This window comes from Microtus pennsylvanicus, chromosome 16 (genome assembly GCF_037038515.1).
Source record: "Microtus pennsylvanicus isolate mMicPen1 chromosome 16, mMicPen1.hap1, whole genome shotgun sequence".
Classification (NCBI taxonomy): domain Eukaryota; kingdom Metazoa; phylum Chordata; class Mammalia; order Rodentia; family Cricetidae; genus Microtus; species Microtus pennsylvanicus.
In genome coordinates, this window is record NC_134594.1 from 27052030 (window position 1) to 27071267 (window position 19238).

The window sequence follows — 19238 nt, forward strand, 5'->3', positions numbered from 1 at the left end:
ACAAGTGTGCTGGTTATGATGTCCTTTAATGAATGGGTAGGCAGCTCAGAAATAAACCGACCAAAAGCTTTCTCGGTTATGGAAAAAACCTAGAAAGTATAACGTAAATATGTTGTTACTTTCTAATTCTAGTTGTGCTTATTTTGATGAGAAGGAGCCATGGATATTAAAGTCACATCCAGAATTTTAGATATTTAGATTTATGTGTAAGGAGCTTCTAGGGTACTAGGTTTACATTGCTCCAGTGCTGTCCTTAGAGAAGCCATTTAATTCTTTCCCCAGACTCAGTGTTATTTGCATTCTAACTTTACTTGGTCCTTAGGAGAAAGAGGAAGTCTACCAGTGCCTTTGATAAGCTGGGAAGCTGCATGCAGGAGTCATGTTCCTTTGTATGCTGTGCCACAGTGAGACACTAAGTGGATGCCAGGCACTGATAGATGTTTGCACAGCAGTGATAGCACAAGCCATTTCTCCTCAGGGACTGTTTCCTGAATGGCACACATCTGAGACTTCTTCAGGTTCTTGTACAAGGTGTTGATGACATCACATACCAATTTTCTATACCTCTTTCTATAAATAACATCTGATAGAGGACTACATAGAGGACTACATATATTTTTGTTAATTTTTTAAGAACTTCCCATGTCTTCCTCCCTACTCTGTATCTAGAGTAGATAATTTTTCATCTGTATTTAGATTGATGTGAACAAAATTTGCACATATTTTTATGTTTTGTGGGGCTCACCATTTGAGACAGAGTCTCACTATGTACCTGTGGCTGTTTTGGAACTTACTAGGTAGATCAGACTGGCCTTGAACTCAGAGAGATTCTCCACCTCTTCCTCCTGAGCGTTGGGTTAAAATGTATGCACTAATTTGCACATACTTAGAGACCAGGGTCAGCTATACAGTCTGCCAAGAATGTTGTTTTATATCTGTATGTGTGAGCATCCCGTGGCTGAAGTTGAGAATCAGGACAGCCTGCAGTCATCTGTTCTGTCCTTCACCATGTGAGTCCTGGGGTTGAACTCAGGTCACCAGGGCTTGGTGGCAAGTACCACTACCCATGAGTCATCTTGCTAGTACTTTGTTTTGCCTTTCCTTAAATTTGGAATTAATAAGCCATTATATCATAACTTTGGTTTTTGTCTTTACAAAAGTTAGTGTTCTTTTAACATTTTGATGATTGGTATTTGTTTTTTTGGTTTTGGTTTTTGTTTTGAGACAGGGTTTCGCTGTAGTTTTAGAGCCTGTCCTGGAACTAGCTCTTGTAGACCAGACTGGCCTCAGACTCACAGAGATCCGCCTGCCTCTGCCTCCCGAGTGCTGGGATTAAAGGTGTGCGCCACCACCTCCCAGCGATGATTGCTATTTGGAATGCAGAATTTAGTATTTATTGTATATCACTGAGGAATGTAAACAAGTGGCAGATAAAAATGTGCTTGCACAGTGGCAGTAGTTTTGTTCCTTTCACGATGTGTAGGTAATTATAGATGACTTTCTTCAACAGTATGAGAAGTAAAGAAGTCTGAAATGTAGAATATAGTTGATATCTAGTACCCCGCAACTTTGAATAAAGTGTCAATAGTGATAAATAATAAAACAGTTCTTTTGTTGTTGAAGGGTTTTTAAATTATGTGTAAATTAATCATTTGGAGAAAGGACAGTAATGTATTTTCATATGTTGAAGTCTAAATTTTCATTTGTACTGCTTTCAGTTCTATTATAACCATTACTTTTATTTAACAGGTATCCCGTTTGGTTTAAAGAATACTTCAAGTCTCAGGCCTTTAAATCTACTCCAGGTAAACATTAAACAGTGCTTTTGACTTAAATTTTTATATTTTGTTTTTTTTTAAAAAAACAACTATTTATACATGTTAGCATATGAAAATTTGAAGTCTATCTGGAATCTTCTAGGGGGTATGTGTATTGCTACCTTTATGTAGTTAAGTGCAAATAAAAATAATAGGTGTTCTATAGATGCAACGTTCATTGGCTTTAGTCCCTGTCTGATCAAGAGCTTGTTACCCCAATGAGGTGGTCCTGGAAAAGCCCCAGCCTACAGTAGTGGCAGTACGAACACTTGCAGACATGTGTGTGCTGTTAGCTCACCTTGAGTTTTTGTGCTTAGAGGTTTCAAAACTTTGGTATGCATTATTTCCCCCAAGGAAGATTATACTTTCTTAATACAGTGGTAGATAGATAACTACTAGTCATTCTATAAATGTTCGTTGGGTCTAATATATACCGAATCATGGGGCTGCCTTACCTTTTTTCCATTACAATATCAATGTGCTCTAAAGAGATAGAAAATGGAGCCTAAGTGCTCAGACCACCTGCTTCACATGGGCAAGGCCTCAGATTGAAGACCTAGCAATACATGAGAGAGGAGATGAGGACTAAAGACTAGAACACTCAGCAGTCGGGAGGCAGAGCCAGGCAGATCTCTGTGAGTTCGAGACCAGCCTGGTCTACAGAGGTAGTTCCAGGACAGGAACCAAAAGCTACGGAGAAATCCTGTCTCGAAAAACCAAAAATAAATAAATAAAAGCTGGCCCAGCAGTTGCTGAGCTCCATCTCCAGTCCTTCTCTTGCTGTCTTCTGTTTCCTCAGAGCCTAGGAGAGTGCTTGGCCCCTAGCTAATTATCTATGGATATTTGTAAGGGAATTTAAATATTTTACATGGGAACAATGGAAGTAGCTAATTCTTGTTTAAATTCTGAATAGCTTCCTGGTGGTTCACCCATTTTTAACACTCAGCAGCAGCAACAGCTTCCTCAGTTTGTACAACAGCCTCAGCAGCAGCAGCAACAGCTTCCTCAGTTTGTACAACAGCCTCAACAACAGCAGCAACAGCTCCCTCAGTTTGTACAACATCCTCAACAGCAGCAGCTACAGCTCCCTCAGTTTGTACAACAGCCTTCAGCTTCAAGTCCCCAGCAGCCAGAGGAGCAGGTATGGGATTTTTAGCATCTTTCTGTATTTGCATTTTCACTGTGAAACTAATTTAGGACAAGTTTTTCATACATTTCCACTGTTTTAGTTTGTTGGAAGAAATAGTTCCTGTGTTGTTTCTCTTTATTAATACCAGTAGCTGCAAGTTTTTCTAATGATATCTGCTCTAAATGGAGGTCTCCATCTTGACAAGTAGTGTCACACAGCCAAACAGTTAATGGTAGTGACAGGTGACCCCACTGACTAACCCATCATCTTCTGTTTGTATAATTGTTGTTAAGATTTATTTATTTATTATGTGTACAGTATTCTGTCTGCATGTTTGCCTGTAGGCCAGAAGAGGGCGCCAGATCTCATTACAGATGGTTGTGAGCCACCATGTAGTTGTTGGGAATTGAACTCAGGTCCTCTGGAAGAGCAGCCAGTACTCAACTGCTGAGCCATCTCTCCAGTTCCTTTGTAGAAATTTATTACCGTTGCAGTGGATCTGTCTGTGTTGGCCAGAAGTACTGGGCAGTGGGAACAAAATCAAAAGCAGACACTGCCAGTCAGAATGTAATTAAATAAATTGAAGTCTGAAGAGAAGGGACAATTGTTCATGGACTTTGGCTGTTCTGTAGAATCATTTAGGAACCTAAATATACTTATTCCTGGGTCCCACCTTAAGGGTCTCAGCTGATCTGAAAACTATTCTATCAGCCCTCTTGAACTTCATTTCTTCAGGTCTTCAGTGGATGAAACTCATCCTCTGGCAGGCTTATCAGAGAGGACAAACTGATAACTTTCTATATTATTAGTACATTAAAGGTTCTGCTTCACCAATAAGATGTCTAGCTTTCCTTCCTTCCTTCCTTCCTTTCACTTTTACAAAACAAATTTTATTTTCTTTATGTCCGTGTATGGGTAGTGGTGCACATGAGTCCAAAGGACTGGTAGGTTCTGTCCTCCCACTGTTAGGCTCTGTGATCATCCTTGGGAAAAAGTGCCTTTGCTGAAATATAGTGTTGGAGCTTTTGTTGTTGCTGTTTTTGAGGCAGGCTTTTACTCCATCCTGGCTGGTAACTCAGCATTCATTCTGCCCCAGCACCAAGGGCTGGGAGAACAGGCATGAACAGAGCAGCTGTTTGCTATTTACATTTAAGTAGTATTGAGTACATTCACACTGTTGCACAAAGTATCTTTAATCTTGCAGAATTGAAACTCTATAAGCAACTGATAACGTCCTCAGTCCAAACACCACCATGGTGCTGTGTTTTTGATCTTAACCATCCTGAGTGTCTCATGTAGGGAGATGGAATCATGGTCCATGTGTCCTTGCTGTCCCCACAGACAGATCATCATCTGGATATGTGTCAAGAACTTGTGGGGTCTTACAGAGCTTCTCTTACTTCCGAGACACTGGTGTTCACTGTCCTGCACTCCCACCAGCACTCTTCTCACATCGTCACAGATGGCGCCTGACTTCTGCTCTTGGGGGTTTTTACTTTCTTGTGCTATACTTTTGCATTCATATTGAAGAGATATGATTGACAAATTCAACTGATGAAACTTTTCTTTTTTATTTTCCTCTTAAGAGTTCAGCAGTTTTACTTGCCTTTCTTACAATTTATCAGAAACTTTCTCTGACTTTATATGATCTTGAGAGGGATGAAAAGACAAAGATGACAATCTTGTTAAAATTTTATTATTTTTATATGTATGGGTGTTTTGCTTGCATGTCTATGCACCATGGGCACTGTGTCCCATTGCTATGCATGGTACCTGGGGAGGCCAGAAGAGGTTATCCTTTCCCTTGGAACTGGAGTTACAAATGATTGTGAGTCACTGGGTGACTGGGTGCTGAAAATCAAACCTTGATTCTCCAGAAGATCACCTAGTGCTCTTAATCACTGAACCATCTCTGTAGCCCAAATTATTTTAACTCTTATAATCTTAATTTATTTATTTCACCTAAGATCCCGAATAGTGGCCTTTATCCTTTATTGTGATAAAACCTATTATATTTAGCGTATGTGAATATTGTTTGTTTTGCAACAGGCCCTTACTCTGTAGCGCAGGGTAGCACCAAACTCTTGCATTAGTTCCAAGCACTGGGATTACAGCAGGAGCCTGACAGGCACACTGCTTTCTCAATTATTGAGTTGAGTAATTGTATCCATTTCCTCCTCAGCTCTGCTTAGGCTGCTTTCCACAAGTTTTGATACATTATATTTCTATTTTAATTCTACAAAATACTCTCATTTGATTTTAACAGTAATTTTCCTCTGTCCTCCTTCTTTCTAAGTACTGGATTACAAGTTTGAAACACCAACAGCTGGTTTTGAAGCTTTATCTTTAGGTGTAGACATTTAGAATCAGTATGGCCTAATTGATCTCTCTAATTAGTAAGTGACCCTCTATATCTCAATTTTTTGCTTTCTTTTGTTAATACTGATTGTATATCTTTTCTACTCTCTGTTTTTTTGCTGAATGCTTTAGTAGTTGATAGTTAATTTTTTTAAATGTTTTTTTAAAGATTTGTTTACTTTTATTATGTATATAACATTCTGCCTCCATGTATTCCTGCCCCCGTGCCAGAAGAGGGTGCCAGATCTCATTACAAATGGTTGTGAGCCACCATGTGGTTGCTGGGAATTGAACTCAGGACCTCTGGAAGAGCAGCCTGTGCTCTTAACCACTGAGCTATCTCTCCAGCCTGATAGTTAATTTTTATTCATGGTTTTTAGTTATTATTCTAGCTTGCTGGTAAATATCTCTATTTGTGATATATACATACATATATATAGTCTTTGTGGTCATTTTAGGAAAGAAATTGTATCCAATGCAATGCTTTTGTGCATTTTTTCGATTTTTCTTTTGTCTTATAATAGCACTGTTCTGGAAGTGATGTGAAGTTTTAATTTAGCATTTGTTTTTGTTCATTCCAAGCTTGCTACTTCTACATGTGTTCATAATTTATACGAAACCTAAGCTGTTTATTCTTCCTCATACATCAAAGAGATGCTGTTTTTTCACTGGCTCAATTTGTTTTGCCATTTTTGCACAAGTAACATACTTTTTTTTCTTTTAAATTCAGGGATCTGAACAAGTTTTAACTGCTCAAGAACAGTCCTTAACTGCTCAGCAAGCTGCTATTATTAATCTTACTGGAGTAGGAGGTTTTCCACAGTCACAGGCAGCTGGTGGGTATCATCCTGACTTCCTTCTGATCTCACTGTGTAAATTATTTCCCTTTTCTTCCTTGCAAGCAGTAATCAGAAAAAGGCTGAAGTATTTAATCTGTAACTACAAGGTTAACAAACAACTGACCAAGAATTTTCCCTTAAAAATTACTTTTACAGCTGATTATGAAAGCTTTGACTCACATACTTATATGTTCTCTTTACAGTGGTTAGCTGGCAAACTCTTTTTAAAAAATATTTATTTATTTATTGTACAATATTCTGTCTGCTTGTATGCCTGCAGGCCAGAAGAGGGCACCAGACCTCATTACAGATGGTTGTGGTTGCTGGGAATTGAACTCAGGACCTTTGGAAGAGCAGGCAATGCTCTTAACCACTGAGCCATCTCTCCAACCCCAACTAGCAAACTTACATGTCCATCTGAGTTCATAGAAAGCCGTCAAAGCAGTTTTCAGTGGTTAATTCTGTTTTCTTAATTACCCGGGACCACATTGTCCTACATTGCATAATTTTTTCTCAGTTTGTATTGTATGAGTTAAATCTTTATAATTAGCAAAACTTATGTAAGCTACTTGTTTATAAATATGAAACTAACTTGAATGCTCCCACTTGAAAGTAGGGAATGAATGAAAGTAGGAAATGGTAAACAAAAGGTAATACTGTATTGAATTCTGACTTCACATTTGAATAAGCCAAGAGATAGAATTTTAATAAAAATGATTAGCAAAGCTATAATGGAATTTGAGGATTCAGTAAATTGTCCCTGTGTGCTTGCTATTGATTTTTGTAACTTCCAGTTTTCAAGTTTAGATGTACCTTAGTAGGAGTAATTCACACTTGTGTTTTGAAACTATTTCTTACAAAGAGCTGTAATTTAGAATTTGTGAATTTCCAAATGCAGATTTGTAACTAATGTACCTTTACCACACAAGTTATTTTTCTAAAATAGCCATAGTAAATTTGTGATAAGAATTGTAGACAAACTGTACTCACTTAAGCCTGGTCAGCCTTTTCACCTCTCTTTGAGAATGTGGAATGATAGGGACGGCCCAATCAGCTGTCAGTCATCTCTGCAAGCTCACTGGATGTTGTATTTTAAAAGAACATACATCATATAAGGGTGGCTTTCGGACATAGGTCCAGCCAGTATCACGTTCCATTGGGATGCAACGAGGATGCTATGGAGACAGAATGTAGTTGAGGTGCTAGAGTGTTTCAGCTTCAGAACACTGGGTACGATGCATAAACCTATAACCAAAGCGTTCTTCAGGTGGAGAAAAGAGAATCAGGAATTCAGGGTTAGCTGTTTCTACATAGTGAGTTCTGAGGCCAGCCTGGGATGAGACTTAAAAGAGGGGGGAGGGAATGCAGTACTTTTGTCTGTGTACTTCCTTCCCTCTGTATAGCCAGAATGTTCTGGAATCAGTGATACCCTTAATTAGCAGGAGACAAAATTTATTCTGAAATAGGTATGATTTGTTACTTAAGGTAATTTCTATTTTTTCTCATTTTCTATACTGTGTTTTCTAACCCTGATTGCCTTCAAACTTTTTAACGGGCCTGCTTTCCCCTTCTCCTGTAGTGTTGTCTCAGCTTGGCTCTGCCGAGAACAGACCTGAGCAAAGCCTTCCTCAGCAGAGACTCCAGCTCTCCTCTGCCTTGCAGCAACAGCAGCAGCAGCAGCAGCAGCTTCAAGTAATCTAGCAGCTTCATTTGATTAATTAAAACCCTTAAGTTCCAAAATACTGCTTTGCAGTGGGGCTTTCCTGCTAAAGCAATTGGTCAGTAAGTTAGTTTTATTTTTAGAAATCTGACATGCCAGTCAGCTTATAGCACTAGTGTAAACTATAACAATGCATACTTTAATCCTTTTTAAGGTCTTGGTGGCACATTTCACACACCCCTTTAATGTGCATCGTATTTTGAAATAGTTTTAAGTGCCAATTATTAACTTTTATGATTCTATGCTGTGGGAGTGTTCCCATTGCTTTAGAAAAGTTGCAAATTATTTTAGGAAAGGGTGTCAGCACACTATGATCAACTACTATGAATTATCATTATACAACAGAATGGTAACTGCAGTTGCTACATTACTGCAGTATGGACTGCCAGGGCTAAGTAACAGATAATTGTATCATTTTTAAGAATCATATTTAAAGCCCTCAGCAGGTTCTTGCATTGTCCTAGTTTGGAGGAGTACCCTTTGTTCCCCCATGCTTCCACTCTGAGGCTTGTTTTCATCACTCCTGGGAAGCGACTGGCCACACCTGTGCATTTAGCATAATGTGATCTCTTTTCTCCCCCTCCGTTTTGCAGCAGTTGCGATTCTTGCAACAGCAGATGGCTATGGCCGCAGCAGCCGCACAGACAGCCCAGCTCCATCGTCACCGGCACGCAGGTGGCCAGTCCAAGAGTAAAGTGAAGCGAGGCATGCCAACCACTCCAAAATTCTGAGCAATTTTTTTTCCTTTTGTTTTTTCTTTGTATTTTACAAACACAAGACCATTGAATGAATTGTATTTTTGCTTCATTTTCCTCCTAAGATGTCAGTATTTTACATTAATAGATGGTGCATAGTTTATACAAAAGCACAACTCTGTGGTTCTTACATGGTTAAATGTTTTCTTGTATATACCATCTACAGAAATAATCTAAGAACTACTAGAAATATCTTCCAAAAGAATGTAGTTCGGTATTTATTTAGTATAAAAAGCCTGTGCACAGTGTAATAAATAAAATTTTTACATCTGTTTTGCAATTGTGGTGGCTTCATTTGTGTTTCATACTCTGAATGACTTCATCTAGTAGCTTGTTCACTTCTTTGTGTCTCGTAACTGCTCGACTCATGCAGTCCTGAAGTTTAGCTCCAGTAAGTCCACTCCCACCTGAAAAATTAGGCCAGTTTTCAGTGTTTCCATTATTTTGTGAAAGTTGAAGATCATGTCAAGTGTTTGTTTTGAAATCAAACAACATCTAAATCAAGTGGTATGGTCTCAAGACCTGCAGGTTAGTTTTAGAAAGGCTCTAGAAGACAGATATGTCCTAAGTTTAGGATGACACACAACACTGAAACAGCAAAGACCATCATAAACTTCCATCAGCTAAGCAGCCAAACATCCCATACTCCACTTGACACCCCAGCTATTCCCCACTGCAGTAGAAAGGACATACCTGGCTTGTGAAGACAACACAGTTTGCCTTCCTCATCCATTACTATTGTTAAGGTTCCTGTTGACAGGTGTTCTTCCTCTCCAGTAGGATCAACTATCAGCAAAGTGCTACATTAACAACAACAAAAAGGTATTAAAACAATGTGCATGGAGGGGGTAGGGTATCATTTCTAGGAAGAGACTAATTTCAAACAGCATTAAAAGACCTGCTTTGATTTTAGCCTATGGAAGAGCTAATCCAGGACTGAAGGAAGCCAGAGTGGCAGCACCCTGCAGCCCAGTACGTAGGAACTCCTTGCTCTTCAGCTTTGGGAATTTCTTAAGATTCTGCAGCAAATACTGGAGACAGTTTCAGAAGTTTATAGAGTAGGAGCTTGGAGCATAGCTCAGCAATGGAGCACTTGCCTGGTATGAACCAGCCCTATACAATACCTGTCACCATAAAGGAAAAAGGGCATAAAAAAACACAGGGGCAATTGGTGACCATAGAATTATCCTGTACATCAGGATGCCAAGCAGATGGAAGCTCTGACTAAAGGAACTGCAGGGCAGGGCTCAGATATCCACAGCAAATTAGGGTTGGTGATCAACTGGAGGACATTTCTTGTAAAGACAGCTAAATAACAAGATAACAGGCTATTAGCTTAGAACCCAGAATGGTACATTTGGTTAACTTACTCATCAAACACAGCAAAGGAAGTTGCAACTGGGGTTGTTCTAACATTCAAATAACTTTTCTTCTTTAAATTAACTTCTGCTAAAGCAGTTTCTTCATTTATAGTTACTTCAGGCAACTGTACTAGAAAAAGGCAAGTAAACATAAAATGAATGTGGTACATAGCTTCATTTCAATCCTTTCTTAACTCTTCCCCCATTTAGCTTATCCAGAACAACTACTGATTTGGGATCTCACTATGTAGTGCAGCCCATTTAGCTTGGAATTCACTCGAATTAAGAGTTATGTGCTACTCACCTGTTACCAGGATAATTTTATTTTAAGTCTCATAACAATTGAGGTAACTATGGTGGATGAAAACTTTTCAGAACACCTTATGTTCCAGCCAAGCCTTTTTTTGTTTTTATTTCCCCCCCAAAAAGGTTTCTCTATGTAGTCCTATCTTTCCTAGAACTCGCTCTGTGGCCCAGGCTGGCTCAGATCCCCCTGCCAAATGCTAAGATTAAAGGAATGCACCGCTGCCCAGCTCAAAGTATCTATAATACTCATTTAGTCATCTACCCTCCTAAAGTAGTAAGTGCTGCTCTTCGGTATCGTTTTATTACAAAGGAAGCAAGCAGGCTGGACTGATGTTTAACTAGGACTATACTAGTACTATTAACTGTATCTTCCACTCTAAGTTGGATGTTTTAGATAGAGGATCGTTCCGCAGTCTGAACTGGCTTCAAATTGCCGTCTTCCTCACCTGTGTGCTGAGGTTACAGACACAGACAACTATGCCTGGCTTTTATTGTCGATTGCTGGTCATGTAGAATGACCTGGAATATGCACAAGTGATATTCTAAGACATTACCAAACTACCCAGACCCTTACTAGGAAACATCACTATCGGGTGATATTTATGTCTGCCTGTATGAGCTACCTGGATTACAGGGAGAATCCCTTATCCAAGTCAGCAGATTCTAGGAAGGACGGCTGCCCTAATGACTACAGGTGGAAACAGTCAAAGCAGTTCTAAAACACTACAGAATATAAAACTAGGATGTTCACTTTCAGAAGACCCTGTAAATTTATCTAACTTAGGAGCACAAACTGCTGAGATAGAAGGATAAGTTCAAGGCCAGCCTGGGTTATGGGATACTGTCTCACAGCACAAACATGTGAATGACGATTACATCTCAAGAAAACCTTGCCAAAGGTTTTGACCAGCTGGATTCTGACCGGATTAGCAGGAAAATGTTTCATTTAGGCTGCTTACCATTCTTTAGAGCTGCTAACAAAGCAAAGGTGCAGGCATCCAAAATATTTCCATCGTAGTCTAGGCAAATAAGGTCACAGTATAGGACCCAAGCAAGCTAAAACAGTTCACACAAAGTATATTAGACCTGATAATTGAATAGTGCTGTTGCCTTAGGCTTAAGAATTACAGAACCGTTGATTAGATAAGCAAGTAAGATTTGAAAGCCTAAATTTTTTTCCCTATCATTTATAAAGTAGGAAGTCAAAGTGGTCAGGATGGGTAAGCTAGGCTTTTTGACAAGCAAACCAACAAGTGATAAACTTGTCCTTTCCCTAAGTAGAGCTATAGGTGCAAAGAGGAAGGTTTATTCTTGCTGCTACTTAGTAAGTGAAAGGCCCAGCTGTAATCTGTGCTCTCGATGTACAATGTAGGTTTTACGTGCTAGTTAGCACTATAAATTAGTAAAGGAAGGCACTATAGGAAGATTCCACATGGGTTCACTATAAATATCAAGCAAAACCTGATCTAAGGGATAATAAAAGCCTTTTTTTTAAAAAAAAAAAGAGGAAAAGTGTGTGTGAGTTAACCTTAGCTTGAAAGTTAGCTCCCAGACAGGTTATTTATTACTTGTTACTTGGACACGATGGCAGAAACCTGTGATCCCAGCATTAGGGAGATTAGGGAAAAGGACCAGGAGGTGAAAATCAGCCAAGGTACACAGTGTGACCCTAGCTCATCAAACTTAATACCCAGTTGGAAAGGATTTATGTTTATTTAGACAATTATGGAATAATGATCTTTTACAAAATCCCTTCTAAACTCTAGAATCTCAGGATTTAAAGTTGTTGATTCATCCCCACTACCATATTAAAGCACATGCACACAGTCACTTCAGAGTTCATAAGAGTCTGTTCTTACCTTGCCTGGAGAGATGCATAAGTCCTCTTTCTTAATTATCTGTGAGCTTGATTTAATGATAAAGAACACAATAAATATGAAGGCAAAACATTTAATAATGCACGGTGGTAAGCCGGGCGATGGTGGTGCAGGCCTTTAATCCCAGCACTCGGAAGGCAGAGGCAGGCGGATCTTTGTGAGTTCGAGACCAGCCTGGTCTACAAGAGCTAGTTCCAGGACAGGCTCCAAAACCACAGAGAAACCCTGTCTCGAAAAACCAAAAATAATAATAATAATAATAATAATGCACGGTGGTAAAAATTCCTCATAAAAGTCTTACTTTTCAATGACATCCGCAATGAACTGGCTGGCTACTTGGGCCTCTTCTCCAGGAGGTCCAGTCCGAAACCTCGACGAACACAGTGGTGGTAGGTCCACATTAGGAACTGAAAGAAACACTGCAGCTAGGAACTAAACTTCCCCGACAGCTGAGGTTCTGCTGTGGTCCATAGGAATCATGCAGTGAGATTTCAGCTGATAGGGCAGAAGGCTGACCCACCAGAACGAGTGCAATGAAGATCAACTCAGTTGGCAAGGCGCTGGGCATGCAGCCAGGAAAGGAGTCTTTCATATAGATCACAGTGGGACTTTCAGAGAGAAAGGGAGGTCCAAGCTCAGAGATTTGCCTTTGCTTTGCCTGGGTATATAAACTGGGAACTTTCCAGAATAGAGAGCAGGAGAAGAGTAATGAAACTGGTACAGACAAGTACGGAGTAGAGTTCATTTCCCCCTCAGACCTAAGTCCTGCGCTTGCTGTAAACCTGAGTTCTGAAGGGACACTGAGGCTGGCACTCAGAGGTCCCCGATAAGGTTCCTCGTACAGGGACTGCCCATAGCACAGGCAATGGGTACTAGACTCTGTGGGTGGAAAGCACAGCAGTGTTAAAATGACTTTTTCTCAGATTGCCAAGCTCCGAGAAAAGGAAATTTATACTTGTGTAAAGTTTTCCCACACTGCTTTAAAAGCTTATTATGCTTCAATCATAATTCTTTACAATTTTTTTGTTTTCTTCCCCCAAATACCTGTGTGTAGCAAAACCGTTCTCTGCTTACAACTAACTATTAAAGTTTTGAATGTTGGTTCCTACCTTAAAGAAAAGATAATCCAAGACAAAAATATTGCTGAGTCTAAGCTGAGTGCAGACAGATTTCAGTCCGCACTGATGGCCTTCACCGACAACTCATCCTTGGATAAGGAATGTATACAACTCAGTGTAAACTGAGACAACCCACATGAGTTGGTGAAGTTCTGAGGTGTACCTTACCTCTATTATCGAACAAGCAGAAAGCTTTGGGATGAGGGGACATTATTTCTGACCACTACCTCAATTATCAGAACTCCACTACAAGAGTTCACGTTAAGCTTACACGTGTGTTTGTTAAAATTACAAGCGCATTTAACTCACCAACATATCCTCTATCAGGAGCATCTAGTGGTGGTGCTGCAAACTCCTACAAAAGCAAAGAAATGTATTCTAATGAAAGGAGCCATTCAAAACCATGAAGAGAGTCTAGGAGTTAGTTACAGACACTGTACTGAAGACCTCCCAGGCCAATACCCCACGATCAGTATCTAGAGTGCTTGGGGGATCAAGGACACTGGCACTGCCCTTCCCAATGGCTCACAGGAAGTCAAAGAAGGGCAGCGTGAACAGACTGCTGCTCATCCTCATGATGAGGATCCATGGGCTCTACCCCATCTGTGCACTTGTTCAGGAGCCGAGAATCTGAATTTAATCCCAAATGATACAACATGGCTAGACTTAGTAACTAGCTGGAGTCACAAGTATGACAACTAATAGTAAGTAGCCCAGCTCAGCTGTAGACACATACTTCCTAGGCTCAGAGGCTTGGGGCAAGTTATTTGACCTTAGACGTTTCTCTGCTTTTATGAGGACAGGTGAACAGTACCTGCCTACTCACAGGGGCTATTTCCAAGGCCCAAATGAGACAGCACCATTAAGTTCCAAGTAGAAAGCTGGCAAGGAGTACATGTTCTGATAGCTATCGCTTCAGCGTGACCACAGACCTCTAAAAGAGGAAAGTCGCTGAGTGTGATGTCAGAAAGGACAGGCTTTGTCATCAGACTCTGTTATGAGCCTGACAAACCAGGGGGCTACTGAACTTCATGGGCTGAGCAGGAGGTGGAGACCAGTAAACCAGCAAAGCTCCTAAGAAGGTGCTCCCAAGAGCAGGCGGCCAGCAGACAGCTACTGCTCCTTGAAGACTAACAAAGACTACGGACAGCTAAAAGCTAACACAGTAACAAGCTAATTTCAAAACAATCTTACCAAAATTTTAAAGTACGAGGTGCTGAGATTCAGTTATTTGCCTTGGAAAGGGGTACACCCAGGTCGGGGTAGATCTACATTCCGAGCCCTAATTAACTACGACCTTGTGAGTCTGAAGCTAATTTGGAATTGGGCCGTCACCAGACACCAGCGAACCTACTGCTTTCACTCCGCAGACGACTGTGGTGTTCCCCAGCTTCACGAGGGCAGAGCCGTCGGCAGTGCTGATGGAGCCTGCAAAGGGAAACACGGCACGTATAAACAACCTTCTAAAAAAGCAAAGGAGAATGAATAAATGCATTTTATTTGACTACAAAGTCATTCAGATGCTTTAGTCTGTATGGTTATCTGGCTCGACCTCTGCAGTTGCCTCTGGAACTTTTGACAGGTTCAGATCAGTGATTTGAAAATGGTATCACTACTTAATCTCTTTTCCTCTGTCCCCCAATTTGAGCTAATCAGGCTTAGATCAACGACAAAGCTGATATAATAATAAGCTTTTAACATCACCAAATACCTCACGCATAGATAGTATAATTGGCTGGGGGGGGAAGTGGCACACAGCGTAAGAGGGCCGGGTGTCATAGCAACTGAAATGAAGTATATCTTCACCTATGTTGACAGTTGTGGTTCTGAATTCCCCAAGTTCTCTTCCATCAGGACGGCAGTTTTCTTTCTAAATGTGTATAAGAAAATAGATTACATATTTTTCCACTTATGCAGAGGAGAACACATTAAGCCCCAATAATTTAAAGGAACTGAAAAACTATGCCTTGAAGTATACTTATCAAAGGGTCTGACATACGAAATCGCCTCTACTCACCAGAAATCTCCTGTAATACTCCAGGGGTTCCACAGTTCTGAAATATGGTAAAAATGTGTTAAAGTCCGTCAGTATGCATCCCAGAGTCTAAAGCCAGCACTTAAGGGTGTGACGCTGGGGCATCAATCTCCACAGGCTCAGGTGTTAACCATAGTAATAAAAAGGCCTAACAGTAGCAACCCGTCTTCATCGGTCCCCTTTACTGTGCCCCGGTCAAGGGGACTGGAGTCCAAGGCCCTGGACACACTTTGAAGAGGATTCACTTGGGTGTCGGCAACGCAACTCTAGTTCTGAAGCTGGGGACTCGGCATCTGATGCCGTGCGGTAATCTGCATTAGCGACCACCAAGGACTGTGTTTTTGCAGTTACGGGAGGTTCCTGTGGCCTCGTCAACTACTCGCAGACAGAAGTCACAGCAGCTGTGAGTGCACGCCCTCGCAGACACACGAGCTAGAGGTTTACACGCGTGGGCAGCCTGGGGCTCCATATCAGAGCCCCAAAGGTGTCAGGTCCCTCCAAAGGCGGCACTCCGGTTTTCCCGTGGAGAGCGGCCTGGCGCTCGGATAAGAGGTCGGGGCATACTGGCTGCGCTGTTGCTCAGCGCCTCCCGTGGGCAGAGCCCTCCCGCAGCCCCAAGAGCACTCGGGTCCCCACCACGCGCCACACCCGCGCCTCCTGTGCGCACCGCCACTCACTTGAACCCGGCCGCCATCTTCCCGCCCGCACCACGCCTGCGCAGCCCGCCGCGCCTGCGCCCTTCCTTCTGCAGGCGTCTCCGGCGCAGGAGACTGGGAGGAGTCCTGGTGGAGAAGCTGCTCCTTCCGTGGAGGCTGCTGTGCTACCTGGCACGGGGCATGAACTGCACCTCCGGGGAGCCCGGGCGTCCCACGAGCGCCTGCTTAGGACCAGGCCTGATGGGGAGGCCCGGTCGGTACGGTCACACCCGCCGTACACAGACACACACACGCGCGCCCGGAATTAACAGGGGAGACTCTTAAACAGTCCGGAGCGGTACGGTCACACAGACACACACACGCGCGGAATTAACAGGGGAGACTCTTAAACAGTCCGGAGCGGTACGTCACACAGACACACAGACACACACACACACACACACACACACACACACACACACACGCGGAATTAACAGGGGAGACTCTTAAACAGTCCGGAGCGTTAGGCACCCTTAGATGACTGCACTGCAGGGCACGGGTGTGAGGCTGGCTGCGCTGTCAGTTCGCACAAGACCAGTGCGTTGCACTCCGGGACCAGCCTGTAATCCGCGAAGGCGCTGTGGGTGTCGTCGGGTGCGGCCCCCTAGGGTGGCCCTTCCGGTAAAGGCCTTGGGCCACCAAGGTCTCTCTCAGAAGAGGCTTGGCTGTTGGGCAAGTGACCTGCAGGATAGCTTAGCTGTTGCTGCAGCTCACAGGGGCCAGCTAAATGCTGGCTATCACGGTGCAAAAGATAATGCTTTTTGCAGAGCAAATATAAAAAGAGATCAATGTAACCCGGTTTCCACGACTGCCTGTAGGTTCCTTTCACTGCATTTATAACTCCTACAGAAATGCCAACATGTCACCAACATGAAGAAGAGAAATTCTTCCCCAATGCCAGAGGCCAGAAGGGAAGTTTACCCAGCACCTGGGACTCACCTACCAAACAGCTGTCTGTTCTCATGCCTTCCTACAAGGAAGAGAAATTGTGATATGCAAGATATTCATCAGTATGGCTATAGGATCGGGTCATTTCAGGTTCCCTATCCTAAGCTGCCCCAGGAACTAACTGGGGACATCGCCTTGGGCACCTGGGAGCCCCTCTAGGTCCAAGTCTCTTGCCAACCCTAAGATGGCTCCCTTAATTAAGATATGTGCTTCCCTGCTCCCCTATCCAACCTTCCTTTATCCCAATCATCCCGTTTCCCCAAGTTCCCCCCATCCTCCCCTTCTCACTTTCTCTCCCCATCTCCCCTTACCCCCCTCCCACTCCACCCCCAAGATCCCGATTTTTTGCCCGGCAATCTTGTCTACTTCCCATAACCAGGAGGATAGCTATATATTTTTCTTTGGGTTCACCTTCTTATTCAGCCTCTTTAGGATATCATATTATAGACTCACTGACCTTTATTTGTGGCTAGAACCCAATTATGAGTGAGTACATCCCCATAGAACCTTCATCTGGCGATGGATGGAGATAGAGACAGAGACCCACACTGGAGCACCGGACTGAGGTCCCAAGGTCCCAATGAGGAGCAGAAGGAGGAAGAACATGAGCAAAGAAGTCAGGACCACAAGGGGTGCACCCACCCACGGAGACAGTGGGGCTGATCTATTGGGAGCTCACCAAGGCCAGCTGGACTGTGACTGAAAAAGCATGGGATAAAACCGGACTCTCTGAATATGGCGGACAATGAGGGCTGCTGAGAAGCCAAGGACCATGGCACTGGGTCTTGATCCTACTTCATGTTCTGGCTTTGTGGGAGCCTAGCCAGTTTGGATGTTCACCTTCCTAGACCAGGATGGAAGGGGGAGGACTTTGGACTTTCCACAGGGCAGGGAACCCTGACTGCTCTTCAGACTGGAGAGGGAGGGGGAGAGGAGTGGGGGTAGGGGGAGAGGAGTAGGAGGAGGGGAGGGAAATGGGAGGCTGGGAGGAGGCTGAAATTTTTTTTCTTCAATAAAAAAAATAATAATAATAATAAAAGAGAAATTGTAATTCCTACTTGACTTCTTTCCCTGATGGGTCCTTTGGGGAGAAAAGAAATCCTGCAGTGTTTGCCCTCAGAGAGGAGGGCACGGTTGGCAGCTGTGACTGCGAAGAGGGGAAGAGAGGTGGCAGGACTGAAGCCCTCTAGAGAAGTCCTACCGAGTCAATGCTTGCATTTTAACAGATGCCCAGACGATGAATGATGCAAATTAAGTTTGGAAAGCAATGGTTTCCAGATTCACCAGCACAGAAAATCTCCCCTTTATTACCTTAGCCAGCCTGGAGTCCAGCGACGGAACTGCCAGGAATGTGAAAGAAGCTATGGAGTCCTCTGACCAGGACTTAATTCTGCCCCACAATGGTGGTGGGTTGCATTGGCCAGCTGGGAGGCCAGGGCCACTCCTCCTTGAATGACTTGGGTAGAATAGATTCGCTCAGGAAATTTGGCATCAGCATCACGTGGTACTCTGGTAGTCTTGCATGACATAAGGGTGGGACTGTGTCACCCACAGCTTTCAGAAATGGGGCCTGGGGGCTCTGTGACTGTCCTTCCTCTGATTGGTTTGGCCAGATGTCAGCATTGAATTGCTTTTTGTTCTCCTGCAGCCGTCAGATTTACCCGTCCTTATCGATAGCTTCTCCATTTCACCTTTTTCTTTCTCCTCTTTTTAACTTTTCATGATGTCTGGAAGACTTTTCTGAACTCCCAGCCTGATCTGTTTCTAGCTCATTCCACACAACTGTTTTTCGTGGACCAGCAGTTGAGATCAATGTTCTCTTCGCCAGTCTCTCTGTGGTCCTTCATGTTCCTTTCCACCTCCTCTGCCCTTCAGCCGTTTTCAACTCCCTCTTGTTGTGATCCAGCTGCCCTTACTCCCCCTGACTGACAGCAGAACTTCCTTGTGGTCTGTAATTGACCACAAGGATGTTTGTGTTCTTTCTGGCCGGTGTTTTTCCACAGAAGCTGTAGAGGTAGAAAAGGTTTTAGCTGAGGCAAAATAAAGGTTGCTGTTCTTCCACCTGAAAAGAAGCCTCCATGTCTCAATGTTGGCATCCCCTGCCAGTCTCGGCATCCAGGCTGAGCTGGCTGCAGCAAGTGGAGGTCCCACCCAGATCTGGAAAGGGGGGGGGTTCGTGAATGGCAGGGCTCCATTGGCCGGCTAAATCGAGGAGCATATTGGGGATGGTAATATGTCCTCATCTGCTGCACCAATAGTACTGCTACCCAGCTGCAGGAG

At 42.9% G+C, this 19238-nt stretch overlaps 2 protein-coding genes across 14 annotated transcripts in view; one reads left to right on the forward strand and one right to left on the reverse strand.

Moving 5' to 3' along the window:
• The window catches only part of Supt20h (SPT20 homolog, SAGA complex component), a 34256-nt gene extending 25358 nt beyond the window's left edge, over window positions 1–8898 (forward strand). For 6 of the 13 annotated variants that reach the window (XR_012908120.1, XR_012908118.1, XR_012908121.1 and 3 more), the window contains exons 22-26: window positions 1750–1805; window positions 2731–2958; window positions 6035–6140; window positions 7723–7835; window positions 8457–8898. Coding sequence is in view for 8 of the 13 variants with exons in the window: in XM_075950930.1 (XP_075807045.1) it covers window positions 1750–1805; window positions 2731–2958; window positions 6035–6140; window positions 7723–7835; window positions 8457–8594 (641 nt within the window). In the remaining 5 variants the exon portion in view is untranslated. The remainder of the gene's footprint in view (window positions 1–1749; window positions 1806–2730; window positions 2959–6034; window positions 6141–7722; window positions 7836–8456) is intronic. The other 7 variants (XM_075950933.1, XM_075950937.1, XM_075950935.1 and 4 more) reach the window with 3 other exon arrangements.
• Exosc8 (exosome component 8) lies at window positions 8813–16080 on the reverse strand. Its single transcript, XM_075950939.1, has 11 exons — window positions 15993–16080; window positions 15298–15334; window positions 15087–15150; window positions 14635–14708; window positions 13590–13635; window positions 12464–12569; window positions 12145–12190; window positions 11245–11341; window positions 9989–10109; window positions 9312–9418; window positions 8813–9025 (listed from the first exon to the last, which is right to left on the reverse strand). Exons 1-11 carry the CDS (start codon window positions 16007–16009, stop codon window positions 8910–8912), a joined length of 831 nt encoding a protein of 276 aa, XP_075807054.1. The 5' UTR covers window positions 16010–16080; the 3' UTR covers window positions 8813–8909.
• Window positions 16081–19238: the final 3158 nt, after the last annotated feature.

Coding starts and splice junctions, on each gene's coding strand:
- Exosc8 (XM_075950939.1), bottom strand. Junction 12,570..13,589: donor TCCTGATAGAGGATATGTTG/GTGAGTTAAATG, acceptor TGTTTCTTTCAG/TTCCTAATGTGGACCTACCA. Junction 11,342..12,144: donor TATGCATCTCTCCAGGCAAG/GTAAGAACAGAC, acceptor GAACTGTTTTAG/CTTGCTTGGGTCCTATACTG.